The sequence below is a fragment of the Sphaeramia orbicularis genome, chromosome 12 (genome assembly GCF_902148855.1).
Source record: "Sphaeramia orbicularis chromosome 12, fSphaOr1.1, whole genome shotgun sequence".
NCBI lineage: Eukaryota > Metazoa > Chordata > Actinopteri > Kurtiformes > Apogonidae > Sphaeramia > Sphaeramia orbicularis.
The window spans coordinates 21339239-21367007 of NC_043968.1; the positions used below are offsets into that span (position 1 = coordinate 21339239).

Below are 27769 nucleotides of genomic sequence, written 5' to 3' on the forward strand. Positions count from 1 at the left end.
GTATCCATATAGAATACATTTTTCATCATCACACTGAACAGTAGTTTATTTTTGCACCTTATAGTCTAATTTTTTTTTTTTTTTTTTACCCATTCACTGCTTTTCATTCCTTTTCCTCAAATCTTCATGCATTTGTCCAAACTACAACCTGGATTATATATATATATATATATATGTATATATATATATATATATATATATATGTATATATATATATATATATATATATATATATGTATATATAAATTTCAACCTGATGGAAGCAAAGATGAGGTAAAAGAATGAAAAGTGAAACAAACCTTTATGCATCAGTTTCATTAACTTCATTATCACATATTAAAGACACAATATTGATAGTTTACATGATGTCAAAAGATGACCACAGCCCTATGTGTTATCACTGACACAACAGTAAGACAAACAGGGGAAAGGCTAAGTCTGTTAGAGGGCCTTGGTGTCACCAACTCAAAATCTGATTGGTTGAAGCAACAGTTTCATAGAGACTTATGTTTTGCTTAAGAGCCCGCAGAACTGATTTTGAAGGCCTCCTGGCAGATTTCTTTGACTCTGACCCTACCTGGTAACAAATGATGGCTGAAATGTGATTGGTTAAATGCTTTAATATGAAAATACATGTCTGGAAGCAGCACAACCAGGAGAAAAGCTATGAAAGGAAGCGGACAGACCATTTGGAATTATCTAATAAGTATTACTTGAGAAAATATAATTAACATCAGTTTGTGATTCAGATATTTTTTTAGGCCAGCAGAGAAGGTCTTGCAGGCCTTGGCGGCCCACCAAGGCTTAAAGGATCTTCTAAAATCATTAACTTTGGGGAAGTGATCCAGTATATTCTTTCCTGAAGTGATACTTGGTTCAGATGGTAGGCCTTCATCCTTTCACTCATCCTTTCTGTAAAGGTTAATCAGGATCAGTACAGATTTTCTACAAGAATCTTTTTCTGCAACATTTGCACATGTTAAAACATGTATCCTCCAGATGGTTTTGTTGTTAGTGAGTACATTTTAACACAGTACACTACTATAAACAAAAGTAGTAAAAATAAGTAGCCTATATCTGACATGTTTTACTTGGTTTAGTTTCATGCATCAGTTACATCCTGAATGAATGAGGACGACTTGCAGCCTGGTCAGTCAGGGTGTGATCAGGATGTGATCCAGGCGGCCATGTGACACACACAGGCAGGCACAGAGCCCACAGACCAGCAGAGTCCAACCGGCTGCGGCGCACCGACCTCTGCACCGCTCCGTGCCCACGAGCCACGCAACTGCACGAGCCACACCGAGGCAAGTACTCCCACTTTAATCTGAAGATGACACTCTAGATATGCGCATAGATTTTGTGAGTACAGGTTTGCAGTGTGCGTTTTTAGTCTCCAGCGTCGTGCGTGTTGAGCTCTTAAGTGATGTCTCTTGTCATCTCTTCAGTGTTCTTATCGTACCGTGGTTTTATTTAGTGGGTCCATTCAGCTTCACAAGTGGGAACTGTGAATCAGAACAGAATCAGATTTGGTAATCCAGAATGACTAGGCATTTTGATCATCCTTGACAAATGACAGGTCAACATACAGACTTAGCCTAAGATAGGTTTTTTTTTTTGTTTTGTTTTTTTTTTAAATATACATGATTATTAAATGTATTTTACAATAAAGTGAGTAAACCTTTAACATTTTTAGTGTTTTTCCCTGTCTCCTGTTAGATTCATGATGCATTTGATTAGTCATCTCAAGCAGCACTATCTTCAGTTAAATAGTTTTTCTCTTTTTTTTTTTTTGGGGGGGGGGGGGGGGGGGGGGGGATAAATACCTCGCATAAATTTTAATGTCACCCTGCACAATAGATCTGATAAACTCTAAGCTATTTCACTGAAATGAGTATGGGGGCTTTAGGGTGCGTTACAAGCCCTGATCCAGGACTTAAAAAGACAGCCTCTGTGTTTGTTGTCAACAGGCTGCTTACTCAGCAGCCCTCCTTTGACATACAGACCATGTGAGGGAGTGACAGCCAGAATAACATGTTGGAATTGATGTTGAAAAGATTCTTTGCAAAAACAAAGCAAATGAGCAAATAGCTCTATATAAAGCTGCTGCTGCCAATCCGCCCATTTGCAGAATAAGCCACTTGTGAGAGATCTAGTCTTGGCTCAAACGGTGCCAAAAAGTGTTAGATTTATTGGTCCAAGTTTCCACTCTGCAGACGACAGCCCTTTAGGTATTCTCAGAGTTTTGAGCTGTTTTTTTTTTTTTTTTTAATGATCCCTTTCATTTGATAAGGAAGAAAAACTTACTGATGTGATCTATGGTAATAGTGGGGCACCAACGAACTATGAACAGCAATAATGTTTGAAAGATGAATTGATGCTGGAGTTATTCTCTTTATAGGATCACACTGGATAATAATAGCTATTATGGCTTTCGTCTCAATATTCCTGCACTATGTCTAACCTTGATACCAGTAAAGTTTCATCTAATGCACTCTTTGACTACATGTATTTGATATTCAGTGAGAATGTAGAGAATGCCTTTTAATAAGAGTGTGGTTTAGAACTTTTATTTCCAGGATTATGTGAAAAAAGGTTCACTAAACAGAGACAGCTCTCTAAGGAACACAATGAACACCCAAAACTAGAAAAGGACATCAGCTAAGGAATACCCATGGGATCAGTTTGCTTATTTCCAATCATGCTTTCATTACATGCCTAAAAATATTTGCAAACAATTATGTTTACTCTTACGACTTTAACATCTTAATCACACAAATTAGTTAAGGGTCACATTATCATTAAAATGCATATAAATCTCTGATCCAAGTATTATTTTCCGTTAAAATGCCTGATGGTGATATTTTAGAAACTTCTCTTCTGGTGGTGGTAGTGATCTTAAATACTCAGGATGCAAGATGATGGAGATTTAATATGTTGGTGAGGATTCCACTTTGAATCCTTTCCCACTCATTTTACCCATAGTGCTTTAGCATTCACATAAGTAGCAGTAGCTGCAGAAGGAGCTTTGTTTTAACCACATTGACCCAACCCTACACAAAGTGCTTACTGGAGAGCCACAAGGAGGCAATTGTACAAGAAAACATGGAAAAGTTACAATGCAACGGATATGGCCTTTTGAGAATCAAACCTAATTGGTACCAATTAGTATAAACTAATAGAGACTTGAGGCGAGGACTGAACTCAGGAGTGAGCCTGCAATGCTGCAGAAAGCCTAAAAGGGAAACCATGTGGCAGTCAATTAGATGCACTGTATAAAGCTGAACATTGCCACAGTATTCAACTCAGTTTATAATACAGTTTACATTTAGACACATAGTTTGAAAAGAGATGAATTTTAAGGATAACAAAACATGACATACATTGCTAATTCCTGAAGAGCAGTAAAGGCTGTACACCACACTACAAACTGAGTTTGTATTAGTTTACACTTCATTTCATTGTTAATGTTTTCCAGCGCTGGACAAGACAGGTTAAGTAAGTTCACCCCGCTTACCCTCTCCAGGTACACACTACTTCACACCTTGGTGCAAAATCTGGGACAATGGCAAACAGCTACTCTAGACATGAGGAAGAAATCATTCATGAAGACTGAAGCCTACTACAGGCTCTGTAACAACAGATAAATGTGTTCATCTTCTTGAGGTGGCATAAACAAAATTTGTTATGGCCAGGACATTTCATACTTCACGAGAAACTCACGTGCTGAACTCATGGAAAGTACTCCGCTTTTCTGTATTAACCACACCCACTTTGAATTTCTAACCAATCGCGCAATAGTTCTCTCACACAGCATGAGAAAAAAATTCTGCTATGATGGTATGAGAACTTCCAAACTGGGATTGCTGGGACAAAATGATGTTATTTTTGTCTTGCAAATTTGAAGTGTGTGCAGTTAAGGTGGGAAAGCGGAGGAAAAGCAGAGCTTCTTGTGAAGTATGAACCAACTAGAACAAACTTTGTTCTTTCTTCCTGTCACCTCGAGAAAACAAACAAATTTCTCTTTTCTTGTGGAGTTTGTAGCAGGCTTAAAAAGTTGATGCTAAAACATCACAAGTTCACACACTGACCAACCATTTCAAAGTTTTGTCAGAATGACATACATGAATCAACATCAGTGATGTCAGTCCACGGAAGTATTGCGTTATATAAAGCGTGTGATGAATGTCAGTGTTGCTTCAGCTGTAAGAACATTTCAGGATGATTCAGCAGGACTTTTAGGTTTTACTCACAATGATTATTTGAGGTTAATGCTAACCATAACATTTTACTATCTGATGAATGTTTTTGGAGGGGCCACCAGCTGAGGAATAGAACGCAGCAGTAGACTGAAAATTGGCCGATGATAATGTTGATGTGACCATGTTCAGTTCATATTTCAACATAGTCACTGTCGTGGTCCACACCTCCTCCAAATGTGCACCAGTGCTTGGATCCCCTTGGTGTACAGTGTTTGAGCCTGATGGTCAGTGTAGTCACCAACAGCAGACATGACCTCATCAGTTCATTACTGCTTCCCTATCAAATGGTTTGACATGTTCGTATTGGAAATAGAAGATAGTTGGACAGAGAATATGAGGGTGATCAACCAAGTCAAAGCCACAGTCGTGCACAGCAGTTATTGCACCCTGATGAAACAATACCCCCCTTCATCAGTTTTCCTCAGCATTTGGTCTTGATACTTTTTTGTAACTGCTTCTGCAAATTCATATAGTACTCATTATATATTGTCTGACCCTATGGGGGGGGGGGGGGGGGGGGGGGTCATCCCCTTCCCTGATGATGACATGGCCTTGGTTTTCTTTGGAGGAGGTGAGGTGCATATTTTGCCTCTTTGTCTCTGGTTCAAAATGATGAACCCAACACTCACTTCGAAGGTCTGCTTCAAATGATCAAATGTGGGTTATTCTGGAAGGAGCCAGTGAAGTTAGTTCCTCGATTTTAATACATGCCAAATTTCATTCATCTGGTACTACACCTTCATGGTCAGCCTATGAACTTTTTAGCTGTCCCTCAGAGCAGTGAGGATGCCTGATCTCCTTGTCAGAGGTCCTGGAACAAGGATTTACAGTAGGGCATGTACCAACCCCTACAACAAACAGACAAACTAATTTCTTCATAAATAACCATTAAGTCAGCACAGGACAACAGGAAGGGAGGGGGAGGCATAATGAAATCAACCAACATTAACATCAACAGCATCCAGATGGAAACTAGGATGAAAGTTTAAAGATGGAGTAAGCAGTGATTAAGCCAGTACACTTCTGTTAAATTCAATCTTCTCTTCGTGGTATTTTGGTGTCCATTCTGCGTGTGTGTGCAGAAAATACACACATACACATATACACACAAAACTACATGCCATCCTGGTCCTCTCATGAGGGAAAAAGGGGCTCAGACTGATCCACAAAACACTATTACAGGCTGGGGCAGTGTTTCATGCTCATGCACATGACAGTCTGAGTCACTGAACCAAACTGTGATCCCCTGACTTTTGGAAGACTCATGTCAATTCAGGGATGAATTTTTGTGCACCATCAATTGTTTGCTGATATGTGTTCACTAGTCACACATATCTTGACTTATCTCTACACTGTGGTAACACTGCATTAGTATTGTAGATAGAGTCTGGCAATAGAGGTAAAATTTTCTGGGTTGTTTGATTGGGTCCTTAAAGGAATCACATTCACTTTGGGCCACACCAATTGCAGAAATTTCAAATTAGTTTTATTTATATAGTGCCAGTCACAATAAATGGTTGTCTCAATTCACTTTACAAATTCGGATGAAGGCCTTAAACATACTATACGGAAAGGAAACCCAACAAATCCTCTAGCAGCAAACCCAAAGCCATAGTGGGGAGGAAGATCTTTTACAGAAGGAAAAACAGGAGAGAAAAAAACAGCAACAAACAACGCAGATACATTGTTCAGATATTGCAGTAACATCGGTGCTGGTAAATGAATTGAAAGTCTAAACACATTCAGGACACGTCTAGACACATTCCTAGCCGATCACTCACAACACACACGGAGTCTGCTGCTAGAGGTCAGTCCACCAATGCACTCCTGTCAGTAATTATTTTATTTGGAAACTGAATATCCACAGTTGACATAAAACTTATTACATACTCCACAATAACAGATACATTTGTTTATTTTCTTGAGGTGGCAAGAACAAGAACAAAGTTTTTTTTGGCCAGGACGTTTCATACTTCACAAGACACTGAAGTTTCTGCTTTTTCGCTTTTCTCAGTCAGACCGCAGTCTTTTTGTGTTGAGTGTACCTGTTCTCTCTGTGTGGGTTTCCACTCTGGTTTCCCCCTGCCATTACAAAAAAGAAAGGTTGTAATAGGTTAATTCTCCTGTTGGAGCCCCTGATCATGGTGCTGATGAAGATCTGGAGTTGGTCCCTGAGTGTCTTCAATGGCAGTTGTGCTATGTGCTGATGGTAATTGCCAATGCTATATACTGTGTGTGTATTAGGATGGGTAAATGCAGACCTCAAACTTCCCCACAGGGATAATAAAAATTAGTTAACCTTGAACATTTTTTAACCACACCCTCTTCAAATTTCTGACCAAACACCACACAGGAAAAAGTTCTGTGTCGATAATGTGTCGAGAACAAGGTGTGAGAAAAAAATCCCATCATTCTTTTCTCCCAGCTCTGGGAGCAAGAACAAATTTATCTGTTTTTACTGAGTATGTCATAATTTTAATCCAGTAGGAATTCATAAACATATTTAAGCACTACAAGGTTCAATCATCACTAAAGCACATGTCATTTAAGAGAACTAATTAAAATAAATACATGTAGAACAAAGTTATCATATCAGGGGCGTGGGAGCCTCCAGGTCCTCTGGTTTCCTCCACTGTTAAAAAACAGATCTCGAGGACCTTCAGTGGCAGCTCACTGCTCTTAATGTGCTAATATTAATACTAGGTGCTGTGTGTGTTTTATAATGGGTAAAATGTAGAGATTAAACGTATGGGGTTAATAAAGCAAGTTAACTTTTAACCTTTATTGATATTTTTGGTGTTGCTAACCTCTCCAGAGTTGACTTGCTTTCACTGTTCCACAAATGTTAGCAGGGATAGAGTCCTCCACCCAAAGTGACGACAGCTCGTGGATCTCGGTGTCTTGCCAGTTAGACACCTTTTTGGTCCCACTGATATGTTTGTTTACTGTACACGGTCCACGCTCATTTTTAAAGTTGCACACGCAATACATCATCAAAACATCACACCTTGGTTGCAGAACAAGAGGTGTTCTTTTTACATAGCGTTCCGGAATCATGATTCCACCTTTATCATGGTTCTGTTACTACGTCCAGAGGGGTTATAGAGCTGTGACAGAGGTGGGACCAAATGATCCCACCATTTCGTTTACACAGACATTGTTCTGGAATGAAGGCAAAATATTCCCAGAACAGGTTGCTGTGAAAAAGGGGCTATAGTAAAAGGAGTGAAAGGATTAAAGTCCAATGAAAGGAAATGCCACAGAGATATGTTTTGTTCTTGCTGGTATTGAGGTGGACTTTGAAAATGGTAATGTGCAAATGAATTACAAAGAATGTCACTATGATAACTTTTGCATTGTCCAGCATATCATGTCCCAAAACCCAGACTACCTATCTATATATAATTTAAATACAAGCACATATTCAACATATTTTTGTGCCCTTGTCAGCATTTACTACTTTGATAACACATGGAATAGCACAAATATTTTTCCACAATCAGCCAGTTCCTCTCCAAATCATCACAAAGAGAATCATTCTGCAGTTCTGGTGTCTTGAAATACAAATAGAGACACACTGTAGACACACTGTAACCAGGAATAATCTTAGCATATTGCCATGCTGTGATGTGTTTTTCAAAGTATAGAAATGTGGGTTTTCACTCAGTGTCATCCTTTTTACAGTATATGAACCACATAAAGTGTTACTGAAATATAATATTGCCTATCTGTGTAACATGATATGCTTAAAACTCAGACACCTAAATACTCAGGCAAACCCTTCAACAGGATCACACTCAACCACGATCAGACAGAAAGCCTTTGTTTCATGGTCAAATGCAAAGCAAAGCTGTAAATGTCGCTGGTATCAGAGAAAAGCGCTCAAAGGTACAAGGAGCCTTGCATCAGACTTGTTGCCATGGAGCTGTCCAATAGCATAACAAGACAACTTTCAAAGGGGTTTGATGTCGGTGTGTTCAGGGAGACATGAGGATAGGTAATGACTTAATCAGGGAATTATTTAACATCTTTTTTTAGTATTCCCCATCATGTATATACATACAGTATAATAGACCTTTACCTTCCAATAATGATAACAGCTATTTGATCCAAACAACAGCAGAAAAAACTAAAGAAATCAATTTAATTTAAAACAGCGTAAGACGTTTGTCACAAGTTTTTCAGCAAATCTGTAAAACCTGAGTGATAGCCTAAATATCACGAATCCATTAGTCTTTCTGTGATTACGCACCTGAATCACTTCCCTCTTGGTGAACAACTTCGAAGTTGACTACATCACAAGCAGTCCATTTGTTTACATACCAAAATGAAACCAAACCGTCACTTGGACCTTTTCGGAATTCCACACAGCCACAACAGCAAGAAGCAATGAAGCTGTTTCTGTGTTTGTTGCTGCTGTGGCCATACTGTAGCAGAAAGACTAACTATATATGCTATATATATATATATATATGTGTGTGTGTGTGTGTGTGTGCGTGTATGTGTATATATATATGTATATGTGTGTGTGTGTGTATAAATATACATATATACATATATATAGATATATATATAGATATATATATATATAGATATATATATAGATAGATATATGTGTGTGTGTGTGTGTGTGTGTGTGTGTGCGTGCGTGCGTGTGTGTGTGTGTGTGTGTGTGACCAGATCCAGATGACCTGAGGGGTCTGGTGGGTTCATACTGAGTCAGGAGGTCACTGATGTATTTATTATTTATATACAATAACTGTAGGCAGTATCAATTCATTGTTGGTCAAAATGATTTTATGGCATTTGTTGATAGTCAAATTAATTCTGTAAAGCCTTGTAAGGCAACCTTGTTGTGACGTAGGGCTCTACAATAAAATTGCATTGAATTTAATTTAATTAAAATGCAAGAAATTTAGACCAAAATACAGCATTGTCTTCACCAGTCACAGTGAGTGTTTTCAAATTGTCTTTAAATTAATGTTGATGTTTTACATATTATTACACACTTAAATGTCTTTATGTAATTGTTGGGAAAGATGCATTTATTGAAGGAAACACATAACATGTTGGGCCATTAACCTCAGCACAGCTATTATGCTTTTGTGCTGGTCTCCATGGTTACTCTGTTAAAGACTCAACTGACGATCAGCTTTCTTTTGTGTTTGACGCTGGCCTCTCTGGCCTCTACCCACTCTTTGATTTCTTTTTGCCACAGCTTTAAAACCCTCCTCTGTGTTTACACCACAGTCAGGTGACAGCACAGTGCTTACATGTTTGGGATTTGTGTGTTTGTCCGTGTGCCAGATGGAGATGTCTGCGGCTGGAGGTGGCCAGGGGACGGCTGGTCGGTGTCAGAACTCCAGGACGGTGAAGAGGAGGAGGTGGGGAGGTTTGAGGCAGCAGTGGAAGCTTCTGGGCTTATTTGAGATTGATCAGCATCATGAGTTTTATGGCCTCACCTGTATGATGAAAGAGGGCTTGGCAACAGCAATCCAAAAATCCACTGACAACACACTAACTGTGAGTACTGGTCTGCAGACAACACTTGCATCCACCACATCCAACAGTATCTTACCTACCCATAGAAACTAGAGACATAAGTCTATCAGCAGCTCTAGTGGCACGATAAACTTTAGCTTCAGCTGGAAATATCAGTTTTGCAATCACAACATTTTCACCTGGTAAAGATGTGAAATGAAAAGCCAAGGAACAGTATTCTGAAGGTATGTGTTATTATAAAGTGACAGAAAAGTAATTTATCCTAATGTTTACCTCCGCCAAGGAGGTTATGTTTTTGCCAGGGTTTGTTTGTCTGTTTGTTTGTTTGTCTGTCCGTTAGTGTGCAACATAACTCAAAAAGTTATGGACAGATTTGGATGAAATTTTCAGGGTTTGTTGGAAATGGGATAAGGAAGAAATGATTAAATTTTGGTGGTGATCGGGGGTGGGGGGGCCCACGGAGGGGGCCACTGATCAGCCTTGGCGGAGGTCTGCGCTCTCCGAGTGCTTCTAGTTTTCACTGTAATAGTCGAAATACCAACATGAACCTCCTGTTGGTATTAAGGGGAGAGCTGCAATGTCATGTAAACAATAACAACATATTGATGCAAGAATTTCTACACAGCAATTTGTCATTCTGTGTAATAGCCATATTTTTGTCTGGACCAAAGTAAAGAGTAACTTAGAGACTGACATCCATAGAGTCATTTTGATAGCATGATTTAAATGTCATTCACTGAGTACTTACAGTATAAGCAGGTTGTGAGTCACTACCTTTGAACTGTATATAGTCACTATTTTCCATCCTGTGAGGATTTTAACCCCAAATATAAGAAACCAGGGCCAGTACGCAAAGTTCAACTTAAAAACACACAATGGTGATATAAAATGACTATGATATAACTGCTTTGTAGAGAGTACGAACACAACATATTCAACAACATCATATAATTTTTAATATCACATCACACCATATTTCACTTGTACATAATACATCCATTACAACTATTCGAGCTACAGCAAATCAAGTTGGAACACGAACAGTTTTTTGGTAAGAATTAAACATCAGTGTGGTTTGTAACATGTGATGTGAACAAGTGATTGTAAATCAAATTTGCGTGGAAGATCTCCCCTTGGTCAATAAAAAAATCTGACAAATTTATTTTGATGTTTAAATCAATAGTCCTCACAGATTAAGGGTTTTGTATATTTTAGCCTCCACTGTGCAGATTATAGTTAAAAGATGCAAGGAACCTAAATGTATTTAAGTGCATAAAGGGTAAGGTTTCCAGCCTTAGCTGAAGACAGTGGGTTTTGGTCCCTCAGATGACACTGCATCACGAACTGCATTTCATCTATGACTGATCGGGCCACAAGGGTTCAGGGTTACTGTGAAGTACCTTTATCAGGTACAGGTACAGTTACAGATACAGGCCTTAATGTAAGACATACATGTATATTTACAATTGAAATGATGTTGACCTGACAAAACATGAAATATGTTATGTTCACATTCTTTTCTTTAATATCACTGCTTTAATTTTTCAAATTTGCATTGACCATACTGTCCTAACTCTTTCATATATGTGCTTGAACTTTTTCTTATCAACTATGTTAAACTGGGCAACAAAGCTGAAGTGCTGCTGTTTAAACATCACAATAGTCCATTCCTTACTGTAAAATTTTATTAAAAGCCATGAGCCATTTTCTGATTTTAGAGGGAAAATATTGTTCAATTTCCGGCACTGGAATATGTTCTCATCACAGCCAATGATTGTAGTATCAAGCTGCTCAGAGCAATGCACAAAGGTAAAGCTTAAGAATTAATTAAAAACAATCTTCAAAAGTTGAGTACAGAGTGCATGAATGAATGGACATAAAAGTAGACATAGCTCCTTATAAGCAATCTTACTCTTGATGTGGTTAAATTTGTCCTATGCTTTGCTGACCCACATGGTCCAGAAATCTGCCAGAAGAAAACATGCACAAAAAAAGCACTAAGCAACATAATGAGTTATTATTATACGTACAAGTTTTCTATGGAAGGGAATATGTTTGATGTAAATTGTTGTAACCCACTGTAATCACCAACATTAACATTCGTTACTTCCATGTATTACATATTTTCCTATTGTAACTGTAATAAATCACAGATGCACGGATTCAATTACATAAGACCTTGAAGGATATCATCATCGGATTTGGAAATTCAATACCTCATCTTTAAATTTGATCTTCTATTAGTTATCCCATCACTGTATCTTTGGCAAATAATTGTTCTACTCTGTATAATACGGTCTTATGTAGTACAAATACAGAAGGATGGGTTGTGAAGCTGAACACTGACTGATGGGTTGGAACATTTGGGGTTAAGTAATGTGTTTGTCGCCTTCACAGCTAAAAGAGAGGAATAACTTCCTGAACATGGCCTTAAATAAAGTAATATTTTGGTGTATTGTGGAGTAAAAATATCACAGTAACGTCTCTGCATACTGTAATTCATTAGAGAGAATGGGACTCCTCTTAGCTCTCTACTTTCAAAGGTTTAGTGTTTTAGGGTTAAAATCAAATTTGTGTCTGAAGAAACTGACCAATCACAGGTCTTTTCAAATAGACAAGAGGGGCTCCTATTGGCTGTTTGAAATTGCATACGCCATGCTTGTCTGCTGGGAGGGGCTTCAGATAGGCAGAGGTGAGATGCAAGCTTCAGATTTCGCCATTCCCTGATTCCTGCCTATTGCAGCTTTAAACCTGAGGTTGGAATGCTGTGTCCACTCTGCGGCTGAATGAATGGTCACAGGATGGTTTAACACACAGCCATGTGCTGCTGCTTCACCCTAATCCCTGCTGACTCAACAGGCTGATGTATGACCCTCGTGCCTGTTGTCGTACTTGCAGAGTCCCAAAAACACAACACTAACATGATCTCACTCATTCCTTTACACAGAACATAGTTTAGCTCCTGTTATATTTGTTCTACTTTTTAAATTATTTTTAAAGTGTCACTTAAAATATATGAAATTTGCACACATTACAAGACAATCAAGGTTATATTATGTATTTTTATTGAAGTTGCAGTTCTTGATACTTTTGATGTTATTTATCACAAATTCCATAATTACCTCAAAGCATATTGTAATTCAAGTGGTCTGAGCGGACATGAGATGTCTGTATCTACTCCTTGTGTTTTCAGGCTGTATGGTTCCAGCCTGAAAACTACAGGTTAAATACATGGTGATGGTTGTGATTACAGATAACTGTTAAGAGCTCGTCATATATGACTCGACTGCTCTATTCCATTCCTCAGCACAGAAACTTGGAAAAGGAGCTTCTCTTTTCCATCAAATTTGCTCATAGAAACTGCGTCAAATGGTTTGATGTCAAATGATTTGTATGTGTTATTGTGCACACATGGCTGCAGTTATTGTTGCAAGGAGACATCGAAATGAAACAAGACACGAGAATGCATTTTTCCCCCTTGTGTGAACATTTTTGGAATGAATGAGGAAACACTCATTAAAACATATCGCCTACACAGCCTTGTCATTTTGGAGCTGTTGATGGAAGTCAGAGCAGATTTGGAGCCAGCCACGAGAAGGAGTCATGCAATACCTTCTATGACAAAACTCCTCCAACGTTACACTTCCATGCGTCTCGATCATTCAGCACACTGCTGCCATTAGTACTGTCTCCATGACAACAACTAGTAGTGCACACAAAATCCTCATTTAAACAGGATGGTCTGCAAGACTTTGCACCTGTTGTCATTTACACAATCACTTATAAAATCACCCACAAACCCCACGCACAAAATTCTAGATTGCGCATGCAAATTAGTACACGCAAATTGGGATCTTTTTGTGTTTTGTTCGTCAGCCTTTTACTTGTGCTGCTTAGTTCAGGAGAAGATAAATAAAGTAACAATTTTATATCAATACACAGCAGAGCACAAAGTGAAATGATGCACTGCTGTAATAGAGCCAGGACCTTCAACAAGTTTTAGACAAGTAGAAAAATAGGGGAAAAAAACATACAGTCACTGCCTTGACTGTTTGGACCCAAATGCTGACATTAACAAAATAATTTCTCAGCAATCTCACTGCTTCCTATTTGGAAAAGGTCACTTGACAGACATCATGGAAGGACTGTGGTTTATTCAGTAAATACTGAGTCATGTCTGAAAAAAGCCCTAAAAGTGCTATTTATAATAATGTATTGCTAAAAGTTCTCATCAGTATGAAGAAGTAGCCACTCTGTTGTTAGCATGCTTAATATAACTTTCATTTGAGTATATTAGAGTCAGTAGTTAGTTACTATAACCTCTAGTGTGCCCTCAGTCTAACTCAGAATACTGCGGCAGCTGCTGTCTGTTATAATGCATTAATGTTTAGTACTGGATTGAGGTAGTAGGAATGACACTTTGCTCTGCTGTGATTAGATAGCTGTAATCAGTTGAATATGCCTAACTAAATCGAGATATGTGCTAATGTTGCTAAGGAACTAATTTACTCCTCATGATTAGTATCTCAGAGTAGTGCAAACCAGAGAGACACAGAAAGTCAGAACTGAAGGGCTTCAGTTCAAGTATAGGGCAGTTTGACAGTGGTCACTAATGTACATTTCAGGTAAAATGCTGCTCCCCTTTTTTGTTAGTTGGCCTTCATTTTGAATGCCAAAATTTACATTAAGATGGTATGTAAATTGCCAATTTATCTATAGTTGCATACATTATTTGATTAGAAGTATGAACGCAAGACAGTTAGAGAAATGAATCCAAATAAATGGGATTTTAGATGATTATCTAACCAGTCTTGCAGTCTTTTGTTTTCTGGTCATTCAATCCTAGGAACAGCTGATGGCAACAATGAGAGCTGTGTGAAAACCAGAATAATAAAATCAGTGGTAAATCTCTGGGCGTTCATGGTATTCGGGTTAATATACTCAGCTCGTGCAGTATCATATCTGAAAGAAATACATTCTGACATAAATTACAGTTTACTCTCATATGTAGTAAAAGTCTTGCCCTTCTTGCTCCTCCTAATATCGAATGTTTTTCCTTCTCTAGACTGAATTGTCGGATGAACATTTCAGATTAGAGGTTACTCACGTTCATAAGGTGAGTGGACGTACCATGTCCCTGGAGACAAAAACTAACAACATTTTAAGTAACTCCCCTGTGGAGTCTGATTCCTTTTTCTTTTTTTCTCTGTGTAGGATTTCACTATGGAGACGTTTGCAGGTCCAGTGTTTGCCAGCCTGCGTAGCTCTTTAGGGATGTCAGAGCAGGAGTATCAGCAGTCTCTGTGCTCTGAACACTGCTACCTCCAGTTCATCAGCAACTCCAAGAGCAAGGCTGATTTCTTCCTGACGTAAGTCACACAGTTTCCTCTAACTGTAGTATAAAGATGTTCCTGTGAACTTCGCTTGTTTCAGTTTGTCAGGCACTTTTAAAGGAAATGCTGTCTCATAATTCTTTGGGTGTTATTGACACTGCTTAGAGCATAGACTGTTTATATTTGAAGGATTCAAGGGTTCACAGAACTTTATTGTCATACCAGTACACATTTACACATGAGATGGCACAAAATTTGGTACTCGAGGTCCCAGATTTAGCCCAATAAAATCTATATATAAAAGATACATACATAAAAAAAACCATGTATTTGATGTAGAAACTGTGATGTTGCCTGTTGGTTTCTGAACTAGTGGTCAGAGGTGAGCCTATGCTAAACGCTAGCTTACTGGCTTGGTAAAACTGTAAACTTCATCAAGCATTTTGTCACAAACACACAAACATTTTAAAATCTTATTTAGAGTCAAGAAGAATCCGCATTACCATGCAAGATTTCAAAAAATATTCTAAGGCACACTGTAAGATTTGTGTAAAAATAAAACGTCTTTATTTTTCCATGACAGTCATTTAAAATACAGCCAACATGTTGCGACCTCTGGTCTTCATCAGGGCTTTTACATCTTAAAATCCTGTTTTTGGAGCTAACCACAATTATAGTCGAACGATCTGTCAGGAAAAAAACTATTTTGTCAAATAAAATGAAACTCTCAAAGTTTGACTTGTCGCACTGACCTACCAGTCAAAGCCTACATGGTAGACATCAAAGCTTCTATTTTATCTGCGATCTGATGAATAGAGCAATTAGGCTCCTGAAAAAATACTAGTATTTTTAGAGAGAAATCACATGTCAGACTGTGGAAGCCACTCTCAGCAGACATCAGCTGCGTTACAACTTTAAGATATTTCCACATTGGCCTTGTATTAAAGTTATGTCATATCTAAGCTAAACTAAACATCTGATAATTTTGTGTTAGGAAACTGTAAATGTGAGAGAATATATATATTCTAAAATGGAGAGTGTTTAATGGATGATGTTTTCCTATGAATGTTAATTGTTGTGTTACTTATCACTCATAAGACAGAGGTCTGTTATGCTTCTGAATTTCTAGAAATGACAAACGCTTCTTTTTGAAGACCCAGAATAAAAGGGAAATACGATTCCTTCTATCCAACCTGAAGATCTACATGGAACACTTGAGGAATTTCCCCATTCACTGCTGGTCAAGTTTCTCGGTGAACACCCTCAGAAATGAAACACAATCAAAATGAGGCACAGATAAACCAAATAAAAAACAGATTTTACTTCATAACAGTTTATAACCGCTGAAGGATCTAATCAGTATATCTGAAATGAAAGTTGTTATCACTTAGTAAGTAACAATTTAACAATTTTTACCTGTTTGTTTAGATCTTTGTCTGATTCTGTAAATGTCTGAGCTGAGACAAATAAACTCAGAGGTGCAGTAAATAAACAGATGAGTGAAGGAACATCAGCAAAAAACATCTGTCTGTGTGGAGCAGGGCTTAAAACATGCAAAACCACTTTTTACTCTCCTTATATGTCCTGTACAACATTGCTACAAAAAATCTTAACATAGAAACATTCCAAAAAGTGTTAGAGATTAAATTATTTTGTGACCCACTTAATCTTAATGGATTCTGTATTATGGAGGGTGTAATGTATATATTAAAAGTCCAGAGTTTTTCTGCCATGTCACAGTAAATAGTGATGCTACATGAAAAAAAGAGAAACTTTTCAAATGTTTAGGTTAGTGGAGTAAGAAATATTCATATCTTTTAGTTCTATATGTGAAATAATATCAGTGTAGAAATACTTTGTTGTAAAAACAAAAATACATTAAAGTATTAAAGTCTTGAGGGTTAGCAGCCATATCAGAATAATACACTTACAATTTTCTGTAGAAATGATCTGTAATGAATTAATCTGCAAGTGAAAGCCATAAATGTAGTGGAGTTAAAATTGTATTTTAGCAAAATAGAATTTGCACTAACACTGCTTAAATGCAATACTGTTATTTTCATGATATTTCCTGTTCTTTTCTGTTCGATTTATATATTTCTGTTATTATTGATGGAATTGTTTCAATTTTAGGTGTTCACAGGATCAAGTTCCCCCACAGGCAAAAGGTACAGCTCTAAACTATGTAGAATTTAATAACAGTATTTTAAACAACACTGTAATGTAGTTTGTTTCCATTTGTCCTGTGCAGAAATACTTCATTGTTATGCAAAGTGTGTTTTATCCAGATGAGAGAATCAATGCCAGGTAAGTTTGGTTTATTCAGGGAAGTGTGGTTTCAACAGTAGATTCTCAGATGATGTAGGATGGATCCATTGCTGTTATGTTATGCTGCAGGTACGACATTAAAGGCTGTGAAGTGAGTCGGTGGACAGATCCAGCACCAGAGGGAAGCCAGATCATTGTGGTTCTCAAAGACCTCAACTTTGAAGGTCAATACATCACTCTGGGTAAGGGTACAGTGTGTGAAGTTTTCTCCCCACTTTTTATTTATTAATTTGTACATCCTTTGTGTAATTACTGTCCTCTGATCTTTCTCACCTGAAATGTGAGCAGAAAACATGCAGAGGAAACAAGTACAAGTGCCTGATACTTCTGCTTTGAAGCCATTATACTCATACCTCCTCTAGCAAGCTTCCACTCTGCTCACTCCTTTATCCTGAGATGCATTTTAGGAATTAACCCTATAATGCCAAACGTGTCCTATTTGATACATGAGTTTTGAAGCCCTCTACATGACCAATGTGATATTTTTTTCTTGAAAAACCTGATGTATACAATTAGATACATGGAATACACGGATTATCCAATAAGGGGGAGGAATTTGTTCACCAGAGACCTTTCTAGTGACACACCAAGATTGTCATTAATGAGGAAGGAGGCAGAATGTTGCCAATTTTTTTAAAAGAATTACCAATTTGTTAGACATGTTTGTGTCATATTATGTTTCTGTTTGTTCAAAAATAACAATATTTGAGCATTGAGACCCGATGTATCAAATATGATACAAAATTGACAGTCATACATAGAAATTGATATTTGAAAAAAAAAAAAAAAATTGGTTCAGAAGTACCAAAAAAGGCTCCATTTTCAAAGAACTGGAATTTTCTGTCAGTGATTTAATGGTTCAGGTTTTACAGGGTTAAGACATTCTTCAAGGTGGTGTGCTGAAATTGTTTTCAGGCACAAAGGTCAGGGGACTTAAGAGATGAGAGAGGACAATCTAGAGAAATGACAGGAGCCTTTATATATGAGAAGGTCAAGGTCAACTTTATTTATGTAGCACATTTATATAGCAAAGTGCTCAAAGTGCTGTCCAAGGATATATGTAGGTAAAACTACAAGATATGATAAAACTAGTAAAAATATATAGATATACAAGATAAGATATACTAGAACTGATAAAAACAGATACACAATAATAGGATAAATAGTACCTAAAAACACAACCAGAAGATTAAAGAAATAAAAGTCACACACATGTATTAAAAGCCAGTGCAAATAGATGCGTCTTAAGAAGAGATTTAAGGTGCTCAATGGACTGTGTACATGGGTTATGTTTGGGCAGAGTGTTCCAGAGTCACGGACCTGCCACAGAAAAGGCTCTGTCGCCTTTTGTCTTCAGATGTTTTTTGGAACATCTAAAAACAGGTGATTTGAGGATCATGTTTCTCTAATAGTAAACTGCTCTCCTTCCAGGTCAGTCTGGACACTGTATACTTTCAGCCATGTTTAGTAAAACTGTGTTGGCATGTGGTATGGAGATGTACTTTATATGTTCCTGTGTTGAGCAGTAATGACCTGAGCTGTAACATGACGCTGTGTGTAAATGTGTATGTAAATGTGTGCAGACCAGCAGCGGCCCTGGCTCCTGCGACAGGTGGAGATTGACACACAGTTTCTCCGGAGGCTCAATGTGCTGGACTACAGCCTCCTTCTGGCACATCAGCCTTTACACCAGGACGAGCGCCATCAGAGTCTCTCCTTTGCCTCGCTCATCGTGAGAACCAAAAAGTTAGTATCTTCATAATTTTAATGCTTTTTTCTTTCCTAACTCAGAGATAATTTAGCCTGAGGGAAACAGTCTGAATCAAAATCAGAATGTGTAAGGAAATTTGTTCATCAGTGTTGATATATTTTAGTACTGCCACACCCACACAGATTTATCTCTCGATTTTCAGCTCAGTTTTTACCTCCGCCAAGGAAGTTATGTTTTTGCCGGCGTTGGTGTGTCTGTCTGTTTGTCTGTCTGTCTGTCTGTCCGTCTGTCTGTCCATGTGTAAGATAACTCAAAAAGTTATAGACAGATTTGGATGAAAATTTCAGGAAATGTTGATACTGGCACAAGAAACAAATGATAAAATTTTGGTGGTGATTGGTGGGGGGGGGGGGGCACTGATCTGCCTTGGTGGAGGTCTGCACTTTTCTAGTTTTTCCTGTGATGAATTTCATTGGGAGGCTGAATCACTTGTCGTGTGATGTACAGAAAGAGTAACAGCTTGATGAATGAATGAAATACTGTTATACATGGGATTCTTAGAAAGGTGGCATAGATAAGCAATTTCTGGAAAAGAGTCAATGGAAACTGGTGGAGCATATGTCCAATAAAAGTCAAAAGCTAAATTAAATTAAATTAGTAAATAATGCTGCCTTTGTTGTCAAAACATCAAGTCTTGTTTGACTGGAACCAGTTCTTTTAAATATTTACTGGTATGGACAGTTACACCAAGATGTTTTACTTAGTTTTACTTTTACTTTTAGTTTGAAATGAACTTTGAAATCACAGACAGTCTTGTAAAAATAACTGTCAAAATATGAAGAGGGTGAGACTTCAGCATGTAAGACTTTTTTTTCTGTCAGGAAAACAAAAATAAACAAATACATTAATAAGCACCTTACATCCCTAAAAATGGCTTTTGATATTTCGGTTTAAGTTATAAAAGAGACAGAATCCTTTCTTTTACTTAATGGAAACAAATCCCATTCAAAGAATGGTTGATCCTAATATCAACTACTGAAAGTGACTCTAAAGTGTGCTGCTGACAAAACATGCACCATGTATAAATCTGAAGCTGAGGCCATTTATGACTCAAAACATCTAGATAATGTACATGTTTTAGGTCATTATTGACCTTACCATCTCTCTAATGGACTTCAGATTGAATGCTATATCCAAAAGAATAAGCACTTAAAATTTGAGAATGTTATTACATTGGATTTGTTTATTATAAGAAAAATATTGAATGACATATTATTTTAACACTGGCCACTCATCAGCTCTGCAAGGACAGAAAGAAAAAGCAAGTGAGAGAGCATCAGATTGATTCCATGAAGTGAAACTGCTACAATGAGTCATTTTGTCATTTCTACATTGTAATTTTGCAGTTTGACTGTAAGAGACTGAAAACAATCTGAGACATCACTATGACACATGTTAACCATGATACACCACAAATATCCTAATATCACACAACCAGTGGTACTTTTTTATAGCAGACAGATGAAAAACAGATGTGCTTATTGCGTCAGAAACGTCAGCAAGAAAGTGTTTCCAAGATACAAACGATAAAACAGTCAATTTCTTGATTCTGTTTTTCACTCCCAAACCCAACTACTTACCACTGTTATTTCAAAACTGAAATCAACTAAAATGATGCTTTAGAAGTCAGCTGATATTTTTTTTGGAAAACATGGAAACACTAGCGTCTGTCCACAACAAACACAAAGACTGTGGTGAAACTTAAACACTAACTCAGTGGTCCACCATATTTACTGAATGAAAAACAAACCACACATTAACCTGTTTTAACTGGCAGGCTTCACATCTTTGGAGTTAGAGAAACTTGAAGCATTGGTTGGTTAGACTAAACTGAAATATACGTCCAGTCTGTTCCATAAGTATTTGAACAGTTTTGCACATTTGCCACTGTGCACCACCACCATGGACCTGAAATGAAACATTTGAAGTATGGACTTTAATTCAATGAGGTTAACAAAAATATGGCATTAAAGGTTCAGGAATTCTAACCATTTTAAATATAGTCTTGTCATTTTCAGAGGCTCAAAAGTAATTGGACCAAGATCATTATAAATATGAAGATTGTTTTTAATACAATTTAAAACAATGATTATCCTCCCTGGAGGCCTTTACTACAGCCATCTTCAGTTGCTTGACTATGCACGCTATTAACTGGTCTTTAATCAGCATCATGAACAGGTTGTGTAAAAGTCCATGGAATTTGCTTCCTTTAATTTGTTTTATTTCATAATGTTTCTCTTTTCTTTTTATTTATATCAGATATTTCTAATAACATCCAATTAACATCCTCACTGGCATCATCATTATGCAAGTTTTCTCAGGAAGCATGATTAAGAGTGAAATGATTGAAAAATATTTTTTACGACTAATGATTAAAAAAGCGAAATAAAAGATAGATTGATTGACAGATGAAAACAGAAAATAGTTTCTGTGTTTAAAAATAAGCTTTGAAAATCTTACATCATAGTATCATGCAGCTCAACTTCCCTAAAATAATTGCCCCAAACAGTAATTTTTTGTCAGAAATGGCATTTTGCCTAAATAAGCAAATACTACATTTCTGGTTAAGTTTTTTGTGTTTCCTGAAAAATCTGAAAAAAAAACGTAGGCAGTTATTTTACAAAGGTGACATATTAACAAATCTGCAAATGTATTTACAATGATTATCTCATATGTTTGACTTATAAGTTCGTACATGGCACAAGTTCATAAACTGCAGGTGTTTAAATAAAGGCTCACTTGTTTTGCAACTGATATGTCTGTCATCTTATCTGTCAGTCTAAACAAATGTAGGTTATGAGCAGTTCTGCATAATTTTGTGCTGACTCACAGGCTTTCTCTTCTCTGTGATTGTATCTGTCAGATCTGTAAATCCAGGCTCCAGTCCTGTCCACAGCGGCGTAGGTGCTGTTCCAGGCGTAGTACCAGAGGATGACTCAACTTTGCTTTTATCTGACACTGATGGCCGCTGTACGAAGCCGGTAGGTGATGCAGAGAGCGCCACACCATGCAGTGACACAGCTGAGCTTTCAGACTTCAGGGTCCAAAACCGCCGTTTACTGCCCAACTTAAAGAATCCGCTACATGTCATTGATGGGCCGGAGCAGCGCTACTTCATTGGCATCATCGATATTTTTACTGTTTATGGTTTCAAGAAGAGGCTGGAGCATTTGTGGAAGAGGTTGAGACATCCAGGACGGACCTTCTCCACAGTCAGCCCACAGACCTACTGCCTCAGACTATGTCAGTGGGTACAGGACCATACTAAGTAGACTCTGTGTGAATGGACTGTTATCATGATGTCCAAGCAACAAAATATCTACAGTCCACATACCTGCAATGTTTTCAAAACTACATCAGTTCCAAAGTTCCAGTCATGTCAGCTTTGCACATTCTTAGACCTTTATGACAATGGAATACATATTTAAAAAGAAAAATTTGTGAATATTTCACAAGTAAGACACATTCACTCAATTTCTGTTTCTGCATAATCATTGACAGAGGTCTGTAGTCCATCCCAGCTGACACTTGGTGACAGTGGGGTTCTCATATGTCCACATGTCTGACATGCAGAGATAAACAACCATTCACTATTACACTAAGCATTTAAGGTTTTAAGGTGCATGTCTTTGAACTGTGGATAGAAGACTGGAGTATCAGAGAACCAACGCAGAGAACATGAAACCTCAGATGGCAGGCTCTGGCTTCAAACCTGGAGCTTTGTTGCTGTGACAACGCTTGCCACTCCACCACTGTGCCACCAGAGTAGAATATAGCTTCTCTGGAATGTGATGAAGAGGAAGATAGATGGCCAAAACACATCAAACAAAAACAAGCTTCTTACACTCTAGACCCAGAAGTGGCATAAACTACATAACAGCCAAGTGAAGAGACAAGATGCATGAAAATCAAGGATATTCCACCAAATACTGATTTATGAAGTCTTAAACATTAGTAATGTCTTGTTTAACAATTAATAGGAACTTGTTTACTTTATTCAAGGTCTGAGCTACATTTTTCTTATTTTGATCATTTGTCATTTTCAGCAAATTAATGCTTAAAATGACAATATTTTTTATTTAGAATGTGGGAGAAATGTTGGTAACAGTTTTTAGAATAAACAAAAAAAAATGTTCAATTTACTCAGATACATATGTATGATATAAAAAGCAACTGGACAACAAACAATTTAGCCAGAGCTGTATATCCACGATTTATGATGCAAGATCTTGCTTAAATTCAGTTTACAATTTGCGATATTATTTCTCTACAAAATCACCTGTAACAATGCTAAAACATCTTTCTCTGCCCAAAAATTTCTCATCATGCTCATCAAAAACCAGCTAAACACACCAGAGTGACTTGTCATTGAAAGGATAGTGCATGTATTGCTTTGCATGAAGAGACAGACAGTATTTCACTCTCCAGTAAGCAGTGCAAAGATTAAAATAATGCAAGGACAGAATGAAAAAAGAAATTACCAAAGCCTTTACAAACTGTTCATTTTGGGATATGTTGATTATTCCCAGATGGAACTTCCAGTCTCTGAAATTCAGAGGTGGCACCCTTAAAATATATAGAACTATTTATTTATCTACTTTTTTGCTTAGTTACTTACACGGTGAAAGAGAGAATAAGTATATCCTCTCTTTCATCTTTCAACTCTTAACATGTTTTCTGTCTATAGCAGGTTGAATGTTTATGCTCCTGTATGAATGTATGAACATGTGACGTTACTCTGGATTTATTTTTGCAATGTACAGTTCTTTGAGTGGGCATCAACCTCAACAACTATTAATCTAATACTGTGTAGTGCGAACATGGTTTTCCAAGGTGAACGCCACAGTGAAAGAAAAAAAAAAAGTCAATAGGAAGACTCTCAATAAACATCAACTAGTATTTAATATTTGCTGTATATTTAGTTAGGAGAAGCTTTTAGGTGGATTTACAGCCGTATTAGGAGTACTTCAGTGGATTATTTACACATTTTTGATTCTGTTTATAATACCTCATTCTTCTAATAAAATCATTTATTTAAAACTGTAAATGTAACTCTGTATTATCTCCATTTTTGTGCATACAGTTTTAAATTACTGCTTTAATGGTTTACAAGCATTTTTACCTCCACCAAGGAGGTTATGTTTTTGCCGGCATTGGTTTGTCTGTCTGTCTGTCTGTCTGTCCGTGTGCAAGATAACTCAAAAAGTTATGGATGGATTTGGATGAAAATTTCAGGAAATGTTGATACTGGCACAAGGAACAAATAATTAAATTTTGGTGGTGATTGGGGGGCGGGGGGGGGGGGGGGGGGGGGTGTCACTGATCTGCCTTGGCGGAGGTCTGCGCTCTCTGAGTGCTTTTCTAGTCTATGGTTGTTATTTTTGTTATTTTCAACAAATCAAACAAAGACAAACACTGTTAAGAATTGGTTTACTCACTCCAAAATAGCTCTTGCTCTTTCCAACCAACAGTTTTCACTTGGTAGATTCCTCTGTGTTACATCTGCATTATGTGGCCACTACACATACAAACCCACAAAAAAGGTTAAAAAGTCTCTTCTCTGGGGGTTCAGAGGATCCACCACAGGGTCTTCTCCATGTTGGACATGTTCCAAACACCTCGCCAGGGAGGGATTCTTCTGTCCAAACCACCTCATCCAGCTTTTCTTGATGTGGAGGAGCAGCGACTCTACTCTGTATTCCTCTGGATGGCTGAACTCCTCACCTGTTTTGAAGGTACATGCGGTTTGTCAATAGTTCTGCCTTTTTTGTGGTTTATGTCTAGAGTGAGTCATTCAACTTTGGGAGGTGTGTGTTGCTATACACATAACACTAGAGACTGTTTGAATAAGCTGTGGATCACTGGATAGAGTCCAAAATCAATTACACCTATCAACAGTGCAAAAGTTGTAGTGGATCATCTGTGTCCGTGAGTAACATAAGGCAACAGAAAATGTTGTGGAAGACATTATTGTTAAGGTACATTATAGTGCATTCACATATAGGAGAGAAAAAGTAGTCACTCGAGGTACATTTCTGTATGCTGTTAAACATTACATATTTAATTTCACAACTGAACACATGGTAGTTTCACAAATTCTAAATTAATTACCTATATAATTGTAAAAGAGTGAAATCTTACCATTTTATCAAAAACTAAATGCAAACATAAATAAAGAAATAGCAACTATAGTTGCTATGTTTTACATATGTGTATACACAGCTGTAAAACAATAAGTTTAAGGTGTTTGTTTTACAAAGAACTAACAAAAAACAGCATTGTAATGAGATGACTTTTTGTAGGCAGGACAGTTAGGAGCCACCAGGTGCTACTGTATGTGACAGTCCAACGGCTGATAAAGAACTACCGGTTGTTTAGACATGGACCATTGCTCAGTCATGGCAGAGGAACATTGTTATTTGAGTTCATGGTTTATTGCAGTGAGAATTTGCTTGCTTTGAGTTCCCACCAGTCACTTTTTCTTGTTGCTTGCACACATTAAGGCACTGATATAATTTTTTGTGAGGTTCAGAGCCTTTCATTTCTCGTATTTGAGATATGACTTGGAAACTTTGAACTGTTCATTGTAATTCTTTGATTCAGATGACGTAGTTGAAGAAGACGCCGCTGCTCTATTGAATGCAAAAGATATAGATCCTTGGATTCAGTGATGCTTGTGAGTTGATACAAAGATGAATCATTTCATTTTTTTGAACACCAGCTACGCCCAAGGCTGTGTTGTTATTGTGTTTGTGTCCTGTAGTAATGGTTACAGGTATTCCCCAGTTTTATCTCATTCTGTTTATCTCTGTAAATGCACATTATACTCATTTGTTGACACTGTTAACAGGAAAAGACAAGAAACCTTTTGCTGTTGCACACATGGAGGGAAAATCACGCACATACACACACAAAATTTCTTCCCTTTCCCCTTAACTTTACTTTAAGCTTTTGTGAACATGTGCTAACCAGCAGCAGCTCTCCGTGGTATGAGAGCAGCAGTGCCTCTGACTGGAAGGCACTGAAGAGAGTGGTGAGGGGCTGCTGAGAGGATCATTTAGGGTCTCTGTGCCTCCGGTAAGGGACTTGGCAGAATGACGTTGTCTGTCAAGGGCATTAAGGAATTTCTAGAGACCCTGCTCACCCTGCCTGTGGACTGTTTTCCCTCCTATCCTCAGGCAGAAGGTTCAGCAGCCTGAAATGCAAAACTGTCTGGTTCAGGAACAGTTCCTTTCCCACCACCATCCGTCTTTTAAACAGAGGACTGTAAATAGGGGATGTGCAGTTACCTCTGAAAAACTGTGCAATAACTTTTTACTTACTTGTGCAAGAACTCTCTATTTATTCTTTCGTTTTACATTTATTTATTTCACTCAATGCACTCACCACACCAGTATTTTATAACTTATTTTATCTCAGGTGTTTTTAACTATATGTGTTTTTATTGCTGACTCTGCATTGTCATTTTGTTCTGCAATGCATCTCTGATGTGATTTGCCTTAATGACAATAAAGTGATCTGAATCTGAACATCTATATGATCAGTAATTTAAATATAGGAAAGTACCTGATTTTAAAATGCAATATACAGTTCATAATATTATAATAAATGGTGATGAATCACTTAAGGTTAAATAGAAAGTATATATTCAAATATATTTGGGAGCTGCCACAAAAGTAGCAGTGGATCTTTATGGGTTAAACTAACTAATCACACTACACTTTACTTACTTTCTGATAAGCAATGCACAGGCTAATAAAACTACACTGAATCCACTTGAAACTGTGGATGGACATGCATTAAAGGTTCAGGGTCAAAAACCAAACAGCTTCAATACTATGGAGCCAAACGGATGACTTTGCTGTTTGATATTGAAAATAAGATTTTGCTTTGAAAACATGCCCTGAAACTGAAAAACCATAGTACGCATAAAAAAACTGTGATCAAAAAAGAAAAAAAGTCATTGATATAATGAACTGTCATTAGTAAAACTGTGACATCAAATAAAAATAATATGATTTTCATTCAAAAACACATCAGAATGCAAAAAAATAATAAAAATGAAATATTATAACATTGAATATCCGTGTTTTAAACTTAAGGGAAACATTATCAATGCCAACACCTGTTTTGATGCCATTACAATTTTTTACAATACACATTTTTCAATGTTTCTCTTTTTGGTTTCAGGGTATGTTTTCATTGCGAAATTTTATTTTCAGTCTCAAACATTAAAGTAATCATTTTGGCTCCATACACACTCGAGAAATTGTAAATAAGAGGTTGAGGGAAAATTTGATAAAATATTTAATCTTTGTTCACGTTTTTGAATTCCAAATTGGAGGTCCTCCTCCACTTCCTGCTTTTGTTAGACAGATCCAGCTCTCAGGATGCTTCAGTGGTTCACCTAGTAGAACACATGCCACATCGGTCAAGGCCCCGGTTGGGTTCGGTTCTGGCGGTCATTCTTCCTGTCAAAAAACCCATTACCATAAGAGGAGTTTGTATCATTCCTAGAAGAAGAAGTGATTTTTGTCAGTCAGCATTTCCAATAATACCATTCAATAATTGGA

General features: G+C 37.4%; 1 protein-coding gene across 1 annotated transcript; it reads left to right on the forward strand.

Moving 5' to 3' along the window:
* Positions 1-661: 661 nt before the first annotated feature.
* pip5kl1 (phosphatidylinositol-4-phosphate 5-kinase-like 1) lies at positions 662-24243 on the forward strand. Its single transcript, XM_030150958.1, is given in 12 exon segments — positions 662-1014; positions 1101-1362; positions 9570-9785; positions 14830-14880; positions 14979-15133; positions 16227-16309; positions 16312-16350; positions 17231-17265; positions 17349-17404; positions 17495-17607; positions 19009-19171; positions 22060-24243. Coding segments are annotated over 11 exon segments (1335 nt in total). The 5' UTR covers positions 662-1014; positions 1101-1347; the 3' UTR covers positions 22469-24243.
* The last annotated feature ends 3526 nt before the right edge of the window (positions 24244-27769 follow it).